General features: G+C 31.3%; 2 protein-coding genes across 2 annotated transcripts; both read left to right on the plus strand.

Annotated features, from left to right (window-relative positions):
* The first annotated feature begins 307 nt into the window (after positions 1-307).
* On the plus strand, positions 308-3,972 carry LOAG_05583 (U4/U6 small nuclear ribonucleoprotein hPrp4). The gene is made up of 9 exons (XM_003141120.2): positions 308-425; positions 1,058-1,241; positions 1,556-1,782; positions 1,855-2,021; positions 2,278-2,550; positions 2,892-3,014; positions 3,073-3,180; positions 3,325-3,490; positions 3,653-3,972. The coding sequence occupies exons 1-9, from the start codon at positions 333-335 to the stop codon at positions 3,800-3,802; spliced, it is 1,491 nt and encodes a 496-aa protein (XP_003141168.1). The 5' UTR covers positions 308-332; the 3' UTR covers positions 3,803-3,972.
* Positions 3,973-5,421: 1,449 nt separating this feature from the next.
* On the plus strand, positions 5,422-6,236 carry LOAG_05584 (hypothetical protein; the record flags this gene model as incomplete). Its single annotated transcript, XM_003141121.1, has 2 exons — positions 5,422-5,559; positions 6,213-6,236. The coding sequence occupies 2 exons, from the start codon at positions 5,422-5,424 to the stop codon at positions 6,234-6,236; spliced, it is 162 nt and encodes a 53-aa protein (XP_003141169.1).
* Positions 6,237-10,742: the final 4,506 nt, after the last annotated feature.

The following is a 10,742-nucleotide window of genomic DNA, read 5'->3' on the forward strand; positions in this document are numbered from 1 at the left end:
CTGCGACATAGGTAATTCGTTAGAAGTAATGCAGCCAGAGACCAAAATTTTCATCCATCGCCCGTGACACATACCAGCAAGTTTTATCATGGACACATTCAGACTCAGTGGTATTTTGTTAAAAAAATGAAATTTCATCCTACTATGTAAAAATTTTTGGATATTAAATAAAGCAATTGAAGACATGGTGTTTTGCATGGAGTTGTGAGGTCAAACTGTCGAAAATCTCAATTTTTTCACGTTGACTTTTAGAGATTTTTTGAAATTTGTTTGAGATATGCTTGAAATATTTGAATTCACTCAGTGTAATTGCAGGTGAGAGGTTGAGGACAATGGGCGAAGCGCAACAATCGATCGTTCCAACAATAATTCAGAAAGTGCACTTCGGTAGTCTTGCTAATGAAGAAATTGTTCATAAGCTACAGGTACTGACAATTTTGTTTCATTTAATAAAAATCATGAAAAAGACTTCTTTAGCTCAAACAATTAAACACACTAATAGCTATGTCAGTTCATTGACTACCAATCAGTTTTACTCTCCATTTTGGTCTTTTTTAAAACTAACTTGTCTTTTTTTGATTATCTTTTACCCTGTGATAGAAATGAAGTCTTAGATCCTATTTCTGGAGGTTTTTATTCTTTTTCAGTGACACTGATGTGTAAACTCCTGAGTAAAGAATTTATAGGAGTGAAATTGGATGAATTTATTAGGCAAAAAATTTGATTTATCAAGCAGATACTAAACTATTCTCAATGTAAGAAACTTGCTTTTTCGGGAAGAAATAAAAAATTTCTTGTATTGAGGAAGTTTTAATATCATCTCATACTGCAGCTTGACTCTTCATCAAATAGTTTCAGTAAATGATGAATTGAAGTTATTTCGTTCCAAACCGAAGTAAAAAATACTAGACATATAAATTACCATTAATTTGTCCATGACAGAGTATAAAATCTTCCAACTAGATTTGCATTAAATAATGCCCAAATTGGTTCCCAAAGTTGTTGAAAATGTTTATGAAGAAAGTTAGAAATTTTTAGATGATGCATTGTATTTCAGGCAGAAGCTGAAAAACGTGAGGCTGAAAAGAGGGATGACCAATTCGATTTGGAGATGGTGGATAATCCCATGGAAAGGGAAGTAATGGCAGAGTTCGAGAGACGACGACGAGCTCGTACTTTAACTTTACCCACAGATGATGGACATGTTAAACTGCTTTTGCGGAAACTTAACGAGCCGATATGTGAGTTGATTTCGAATTTCTGAATTTTTTATGTATTTTTAATTCTGTAAATCTAAAGACGCAGTCGTAGTTAAATATTGTTCCCAACTTTTCGGATTATTGTAAGGGCCAAAAGTTAGCAAGAGTATAACAATAATAATTAATGAATCAATCGAGATAATGATCGTATAACGTAGCAAATGAAATCGCTCAAACGTCTGTTCAGTTGACTCTCTGTCAAACATGTGTATGTTTTATTGATTTCATATAATTATTGGTTCCTTTGTATTTTTGATGGTTCATTTCATCTAATTTTTATGAACGAAATATTTCAGGTCTTTTCGGAGAGGACAAGCTGGACCGGAAGGAAAGATTGCGAGCTTTATTATCAACGCTATCTGAAGAGGAAGTTACAAGGATACTGCACAGTCCTGAAGAGACAGAAACTGTGCAACAACGAGATTCATCTACATGGTATCATAAAGGACCGGCGGCCCTTCGCGATGTCCGCGTCACGATTGCTGATTTTTCTTTAAGAAGGGCTCAAGAAAGGTTACAAAAGGTATATTGTTTGAACCTCATCATTACTGATTTGGAATTGTCACTGATACCAATGGTTAACTGTGATTTCCAGGCTCGTGAAGAAACTACTCGTGCGACAAATGATGCTGCTGTGCGTGCACAAGAAATGCATCGATGGGTTGCAGCACTGGCAGTTTACGGTTCACAAGTAGCAGATGTTCGACCTGTTTCATATTGTGAATTTTCACCTGATTCAAAACATCTTATCACTTCTGGATGGTGTGTTTCAAAATTTAGTCATGTGAGGAAGATTTTTTAAGTTTCTATTGTCGAAGTCGATGGAAAGCAAAGTATGTGAAGTGACAAGTGGGAGTAGAAGGTGAAAGAAAGTGGAAGATTGAACTGATTAACACGTAATGTTTGGCAGCATTTATAATTAGTTGTAGCTAGTGGATATTGTTGACATATGAACTCAGACAATGTAAAAGTCTGCTCAATTGTTTTAAATTATATTTTTGAGTGATTTCATTTTTAGGTCAGGAGAATGTAGCATTTGGTCGATACCAGAAAGTAACCGTGAAAGAAAATTTGTAGGACACGCCAGTCAAGCAGGATGCGCCAGATTTCATCCAGGAGCATATGTTTTTCAGGAACCATATGCACTGAATGCGGCTAGTTGCAGTCATGATGGAACGGTAAAATTATGGAGCCTGGAAAGTGATTCACCATTATCCGAACTTGAACCACATTCTCAACGGGTGTCTCGGATTGCATTTCATCCATCTGGGCGATTTCTTGCTTCTTGCTGGTACTCATTTCAAGTTCTTTTTAGGCAGAAGTATGAATGATGTTATACGAATGATGAAGTTAAAAGTATGCCTCTACGGCGTCAAAATTGAAACTTATTGTAACGAAATAGCCAAATTTTGTCATATTTTTAATATGATGGGACTTTTGTCTATTTTCAATTACAGTAACAGTAGCTGTGATTCAGTGGGAACGTTTGTGTAACTTTAGCTACAAGGAACTCATTGTAATGAATGTATATATAATGGAACTCTCTAGGAAATCTTCACTGGTATTAAATATCCTTGGGGCGAAGAGATTCGTTGGACTGTTAGACGATTGATAATTTTGCTTTCTTTCCAGTTTCGATTGCTCATGGAGATTGTTCGATTTACAGTACGGACAGGAAGTTCTTTTTCAAGAAGGACACAGTCGGCCTGTTTTCCATGCAGATTTTCAAGTGGATGGATCACTTATTATGACAGCGTAAGCTAATAGATTATTATTTTACATTATATTTTATTATGACATTTGTTTTTTGCAGCGGTATGGATTGTTATGGCCGTGTATGGGATCTACGAACAGGCCGCTGTATTATGTTTCTGGAGGGTCATCAGAAAGAAATTCACTGTGGGCAATGGTTACCGAATGGGTGAGTTGGAAAAGATTTTCTATCAAAATCTTAGTTCGTTTGATTGTCAGTTAAAATGGCTCAAAATGCTTTACTCGTCCTAACACTGTGAGCGAAAAGCTGAGGGGAAATAGCTTGAAACTTAGTAAAAATCGATTGTTTTAGTTATCAAATGGTCACCGGTTCTGCGGATAATAGTTGCATGGTTTGGGATTTGAGAATAAGGCGTGCACTCAAACCAATTGCGGCGCATACTTCTCTTGTGTCTGGTCTTCGGGTAGAATCAAAAGGACAGTACATTATTACATCATCTTTTGATAACTCTCTGAAAGTAAGTGTTCTAAAATGACATTTGTGATTGTTGAAAAGAAATTAAACAAATGAAACGAGAGGTTATTGTTCGGGAACTTTGCGTCTTGAAAAATTGTGTTCCCTTATTGTTACATATGAATTTTCGTTTCTTTTTTTAACAAACATTTGATCGAGATTTTAGGTTTGGGAAACTTGTGGTTGGCGGCCTTTGCGGCAGCTCATGGGTCATGACACGAAAGTGATGGGAGTTGATGTATCACCCGATGGAAAGTGGGTTGCAAGTGTTGCTTTTGACCGTACCTTTAAACTTTGGACGAAGCAGCTTTATTAAATCTTGAGATCTCTTCCAATGTTGCATTTATAAGGAAGTTTCACCAAGTTGAATATTCACTCAATACAAAGGTAACTGGACGTGCCTTCCAAAAGGAAACTTAGAACATAGACTATTCCTTTCCATATCTTTGCTGTTATTCTGAGGGCTATTAGTAGGAACATTATGCAGTTGAACTAGGAGTAAAATGTTTTTTTTTTCCTTTTTCAAGAAGAAACATGAGAACGAATGTTGTTTGATGGCTGTTTTATGAGGTTTCACGATGTGAAATTGTAAAAAAAAAATCGTTAAAAAAGCATATTCTGTGATATTCTTAATGTAACAGTCAATGTTTGCTGAGCGTTTAGCAATTACGAGTCGATTTAAATCGATTGAGTCCTCATTTGTTGTTAATAATTTTAATAGGTTAGTAGAATTTGTTGACCAAACGTTCACTTCTTTCAAGTTTAGTTTTTGTGCGAGCTGATTTTTGATTTCGAGAAAGTTATATTCAGCAAAATTACCCTCCAAATAATCCTGAAATTGTTTTTTTTCATTCAAAAAATAAACGCTGCTAGCTAATAATATTTTCGTACCCTCGACTGTACTTACAGGTTTTTGTTTTGATACAGTGCTTTAAAACGCTTTCTTTAAGGTAAAATGTCTTTTCAAAATCAAACTTTCCATAAATCCTTACTTTTTTTACCTTTTTCATGTTATTGCTTCATGTGAAGGGAATAATTTTGTAGTGGTGACCTCCCATATCTGATCTTTTGAGCAAAAGGAAGGTAAGTAAAACTGGATCTTTTGGTATTTTTACATCTTGAGTTTTTTAATTTTAAGTTTCAACAAAGCGCACGTTGTTCTGTGTGTCGAATTGTAAATCGTCACATTTTCTTTCTGACTGTTTTTATTTGCTTGTAAAGATTTTAGTTGTTCTGTTTCAAAAAGTAATAAATTTATGTTCTGTTTTTGCATTTTATGCTTTTCACTTTTATCGATTCCTTCTCCACCCGTTTCGGTTTTAGTGGTGATTTTATGATCTGTAAACCTTTTTACGAGCTATAAACAGCAACAGTATGTATGTGTATGATGTTATTGCACTGATAATGTTGATACTGTTCACTCTGGAGATTGATGAGAGCAGAGATGATCAATAGTGTCTTTGAAAATTGATGATTTCTTGATAATTTCCAGTTTATTAATGGAAATGAGTTTTGCAAATATGTGATGCATTATATAGTCTGTGGAAGATCAAAGGAAAAATTAGATAATTATGAACTAATCGTTTGTATTAAAATGAAATTCGAAATGAAGATGAGGAAGAAAGAGGTGGGGTAAAGAGAGAGTTGAATAGTTGGTAAATTGGGTTGATCGAAGGGTAGATTAGGAGAGAAAGACGAGGTACACAGTATCGTTTCTCCCGCTGATCTTTCGTATCGTTTAAATTAGTAAAATATCTGTAAATAGGAGGTTGAGAAAAGGGGTACCAGTTACGCTGAACGGTTGATTAACTGTCACAAGAGGTGGGTTTAGTTTGAACGGTGATGCTGACAAATCCAATCTTGCAGGAGTGGTTTCACTCTTCTGTCTTCACCTTTTCGGATACTGTCAAAGATCAGTAGTGTTCGTGCTGGTGAATGACCGGATCTTGTGTTGTTGATATGATGAACAGCCGGCGACGCTCTCACTCGGCCACACGTCTCGAAATTCGCAATCGTTTTGCACCACGATTTTCAAGTTCAATACGAATTGATGCAACAAAATTATGCACCCAGGTATATATATATATATATATATATATATTACGATATCCCAACTTATGGCATCATCCAATCATTGCAAATATCTCTTAAAACATTTAATAGAATTTACTGAGGATTATATCTAATAAAAGGAAGGGAAGGATTTTGTCTGTTTATTTTTTGATTGATTTCAATAATCTGTATTGATTTATTCAAAAGTCCTCTAAATTCATGGTAGAATTTTTACATAAAAAATCGATCTGAATGAATTGATTTATTCTTATTATGCTGGTATATAATATGTTAAATTTTTTATAGAATAGAATCAAAGTGACAAGAACATTTGAAATAAATTTCATATAAATAAGAGGGAGAGAGAGAGAAAGAAGAGGAGGAGGAGGAGAGGAGGAGTGAGAAGAAGATAAAAAATGAAAATAAACTTTTTGCGATGAGTTCATTGTAACAACAAATGTTATGGAAAGTGATATTACTATTATTCTAAGATTTCAATTATCAATCATTGGCTTTTTTTTTCGTAAAATTTATGATTCTCATTGTTCTTTCTCAAACACCAAAAACTGCATTTGGTATTGCATTGCGCGCCATAAGCATTCACAATTGTCACACTTGACAAACACGCAGTCATCACAATTTGTTTACCGTCTACACTTTGCGCCCTTTTTCAGGAACTGTCATCTTTCATTCTCTAATTTCTTATCTCTGCTCTTAAAGCAATCTTTTGTTGCACTTTATAATGCTTAAACACTTACTGACAGTTTTATCGTAACTCTTTTACTGTTTATGAACTGTTTAGATGAGGAGTACTGTCTGATTGCAAGAAATGAAATGAATTTATTTTAAAATTTGTATTTTCTTTGTTTAAATTCCCTAATAAAACTCTTATCTCTCTTTTTCAAAGTATGATAATTGTTAGTAAAAGTAACATTGTTAATAATAGCAAAATTTCTTTACTACAAACATATGACAATTGCCGTCAATCGTCATATGTTTGTAGTAAAGAAATGAATGAATTTATTATTAACAAAATTAACAATTATTAACAATTACGAATGAATCTACTGAAGTATTTATAAAAAGTAAAGTAAAAAAAAAACCTTCACTTTTTGAGTTAATCAGAGAAATATAAATTCATCCTGTTCCCTTCCTGTTCATTCTTTACCGAAAACCAGCTTTTTGGTTTTTCTAATCCCTAAATTTATTTTCCAAACAAAAATGGAATCATCTTTTCTCTTTTTTCTTTTTCTGTTTCTGTCTTCTTTACATTTGATAAATAAAGTATTGTAATTTTTTTTTTTTTTTTTTTTTTTTTTGCAATAAATGTTGAATTGCAATCAGTTTTAGAAAAATAAATCTACCCTTCTGCCACATTTTACTTTCAGAAATGTTTAATTATGGATGATAATATGACAAATATGCATCCTGCATTAATTAAGAAAAGAATTGAATGAATGTTACTATTGGTGATATTTGAACAATAAAAATTTTTATATCTGATATCACATGGTTGAAAAGTTTATTATCCTAACAAAATATTGGCTTTTTGCTTAAAAATAAAAATAAGATTTGTTTATTATGCTCATTTCATTTCATATTTAAAGAAATTCCCATACTTTTTTACAGTTCATCCCAAGATGAAAATTAAATTAGTTATTGTATCCTCAGTTACTCATTTTATCATTAACTTATCACTTTTCTATTCTTCTAAGCCGATTATTTCACAAACTAAATATTTCAAATGTTTAACTATGCATAACACATTTGGCTATTAATCCCACATTGTACGCAACAATGATTCTTTTGATCATCTTCCAAATTATTTAACATATTATAATTCTAAAGCAGAAAATTCGATTTGAAATTTTGCAATTCTATATTACTGGTAAAAGTGCTTTCACCGATTAATTAAGTTTATCTTTCTCAATTAATATCTTTTTGTGAGATATAATCAATGATTTATCAATTTCATTGCAAAGAGTCTTTTTCTTTTTTATCGTTTATTACTGAAAAGGTATTTTCATTTCAACAAATCATAGAATCAGATGAAATCATTGCAGACATCATTTCAACAGTTCTTTTACCTGTTTACTGATTATCTTGATGTCGATTGCTTTATTCGCATAGAAGGAGAATGAATTTTTCCAACATAAATACGATTTGTTGCGTATTGGAGAAATGTTGAATGAAATAAATTGTAACCTTACTTATGTTAGGATATTTGATTTAAAATTGAAACTTTAAATTTTAAATAATGCTTCCTAAGATAATTTAGGGCAAAATTTCTCGAATTTTATGAGAAATTTTATCAGTTTCATGAGATTTTTGTCACTTCAAATAACGAGCATTGATTTCTCATCTATGAAATTAAAATCTCTTCCGATGGTTCCTAATAACTTACTTTCTCAGGTTGGATCATCAGTTCGGAATAGAGTCATAATATATCACTTTTGATTCGATCTATTGATCAAGTTGTTAATAATTTCTGAATTTTTCAAATTTTAGCCAATATATGGCAATGTCTTCATTGTATATTTGAATATTCTCTTCATCGACCAATCTAAGCTGAATAATATGATATATTCCCAATTATCTTCCTATATCAGTCCAGAGATCAATTTGTTAAAACGTTGATACAGAAGATTCAATCACCATTTAGAAAAGTAGTAAAAGTATGACTTGGACATAAAGTATGATTTAAATTAAGATTTACAATAAATTTAGAGATTTGAAGTAAAACTCGATAGAGATTTAGAATTCATATACTTATCCGAACTGAGATTAATTCATGGTATTCATAGGAATTAGTACAAAATTTGAATTTATATGATAATAAAGTAAATATTCAATTTACATATTACCCTCTTTCTTTAAAATAATTGTTGACGATAAAACTCATTGGATTGAAAAAAAATTTTTTTTGAGAATTTAATTTTTTATGTATTAGAGAGGAATTTTTTTTTCCATGATAAAAGGATTATTTTATGGTGGATGAAGGAAGGCATATTATGTATTTTTTCAAATTTTTGATTACAATAACAACAATGAGAGATCTGTGATAGTTGTTATTATTGTTTGGTTGGTTTCGATGTCATTTTGTTTCGATGACAATTTCATTTTTTCCTTCATCCCAATGCACATAGCGTTCATCTTTTTTTTTGAACAACCAGAGTAGGTTCACATTCTTACATTTGTGTCAAGTAGATAGAGTGGAATGGGATGAATCGACAAAGTGACAGTAAGAAATAATTGTTATAGGCCTGTCTTTCTTTTTTCATATTATCTCAATAAGCTCCTCCTTTTAATATTTCATTCTTTCCATGATTATGCAAATTATTTCAAGGAAAATTAACACAAATTGGTTAACACATCCTTTAACTATCACTGTTAATATTATTTGTCTAGTAAAATAATTAATGATATCAAGAGATTGCAAAGGATTCAAAGAACTGGTTGTGACTTATCTTTTCCTAAATTTAAAATAACGAAAGTTTGAGCTCTCTTCATAAAATAAAGAGGAAGTTAATTTTGTCACCTCATTCAATGCTGTGTCATTCATTTATCTTATAAAGTGTCTTGATGACAAATAGAATAGCCTTTCTCTTACATTTTTAGCATTTCCAGTATACTTTTAGCAAACATAGAAATTCAATAATCTCAATTCACACTCAACAAAATATTTTCAGTCAAATGAATGTCATTTTATTGGGATTGATATGAAACGAGCATATATTAAGGAAGGTGCTGTACAGTTGACAGCTTTGGATTCACTCATCACATCTTCTCGATATTTCTTCCTCTTCTCGGATCTTCTTCTTGTCGCCAAGCAAAAGTATGTTCCATTTCAATTACAATTCAATAATTACTACAAAAATCGACTTATTTATAAGTTAAGCAATTACTTAGGGCAAATAATCGGATAAATTAATAACCGTTGAATGGCATCATTTGGCACAGAAATGTTGAAATTATTTTATCACTGCATATATATGTACATGTAATAATGAATTGATATTAATTAGATTACATCTTAGGAAAGTGAATTGAATGAGAATATTTATTTTAGAAATTTCCAACTCAAGGAATATTAATCCTGTATACTTGATTTGTTTTACTGTCGTTTTCTTCCCTGAATTCATTACTAAAGTTTTCATTTCGAGGATAAGAGAATGAGAAAAATATGCTTGTGACCAAAAAAAAAAATCAAAAAAAGAGCAGAGAACAAATGAAGAAAGCGATTTTTTGATTTTTGCAAAGATGAAAAAAATTTTTTTGGGGAGAAAAAATGATTTTTCAAAACTTTTTCTAAAATTTCAATCCAATTTTCTCTTTCCCCTCCCCTTCGAAAAAACGAAAAAATTTAATTTCTTTAAAATAAATCATATCATTTCTGGATAACAATGAATTGAAAACACAGTACATATTACGGTGGGATTCCTTTTATAAATTCGGCGAATAGTTGAATTTCATTTGGATCACTTCTTCCTTTCTTTTTTAACAATAAAACGTCACTTCCTTATGATATTTTCTGAATTGATTAATTTGAAAAATTCTTTTTTTTTCCCTCTCTTTTTATGAAAAAGATTACATGTATTATATGTTTGAATGAAATGAACTCAATAAAAGACTGAACTGACTGTAATAAACTTAATTAGCTAAATGATAGTGCAATATGGAATTGATAAGTATTGATAGAAGGGAGCATGAAAGTTTCGTATACGGTGATAAACATCAGGAAAAAATTTAACACTCGATTTCTCGAATTCAATGTACCATGTTGACAGCATGTCACAGTCATTTCTAATGATCGCTTTTTTTTCTTCTTTTAGTAAATTCGAAAATCGAGTGTCAAATTACAAATTTTTTTTCTTGCCAAATTACAACTATCAACTGATTCGTTAATTTTGCGCACAACTTGATGTTGTTAAGATGGTTGTATTTTTCAGTTAAAATTTCTTTTCATCTCTCGCTTTAGAATTAATAAATAATAATGTTCAAAGAAGAAATTTTTTGCTGAAAGAAATTGAAATTAAATTTTAATTTCAATATTTGCTTGATAAGCGTATTTGTGGCTTTATTTTAGCTGAGCATGATAATCTGTTGATAATCAATGGCTGGTATATATTATATATATATATATATATATATATATATATATATATATATATATATATATATAATAATAATATATATATATAGTA

This window comes from Loa loa, assembly GCF_000183805.2.
Source record: "Loa loa unplaced genomic scaffold supercont3.14, whole genome shotgun sequence".
Taxonomy (NCBI): Eukaryota; Metazoa; Nematoda; class Chromadorea; order Rhabditida; family Onchocercidae; genus Loa; species Loa loa.

What these genes read in the sequence shown, in the direction of transcription:
- LOAG_05583 (XM_003141120.2), top strand. Translation starts at nt 333, where the DNA reads ATGGGCGAAGCGCAACAATCGATCGTTCCAACAATAATTCAGAAAGTG. An exon ending in CGATTTCTTGCTTCTTGCTG is followed by an intron (nt 2,551 to 2,891) that starts GTACTCATTTCA and finishes CTTTCTTTCCAG; the next exon opens with TTTCGATTGCTCATGGAGAT. An exon ending in CTTTTGATAACTCTCTGAAA is followed by an intron (nt 3,491 to 3,652) that starts GTAAGTGTTCTA and finishes TCGAGATTTTAG; the next exon opens with GTTTGGGAAACTTGTGGTTG.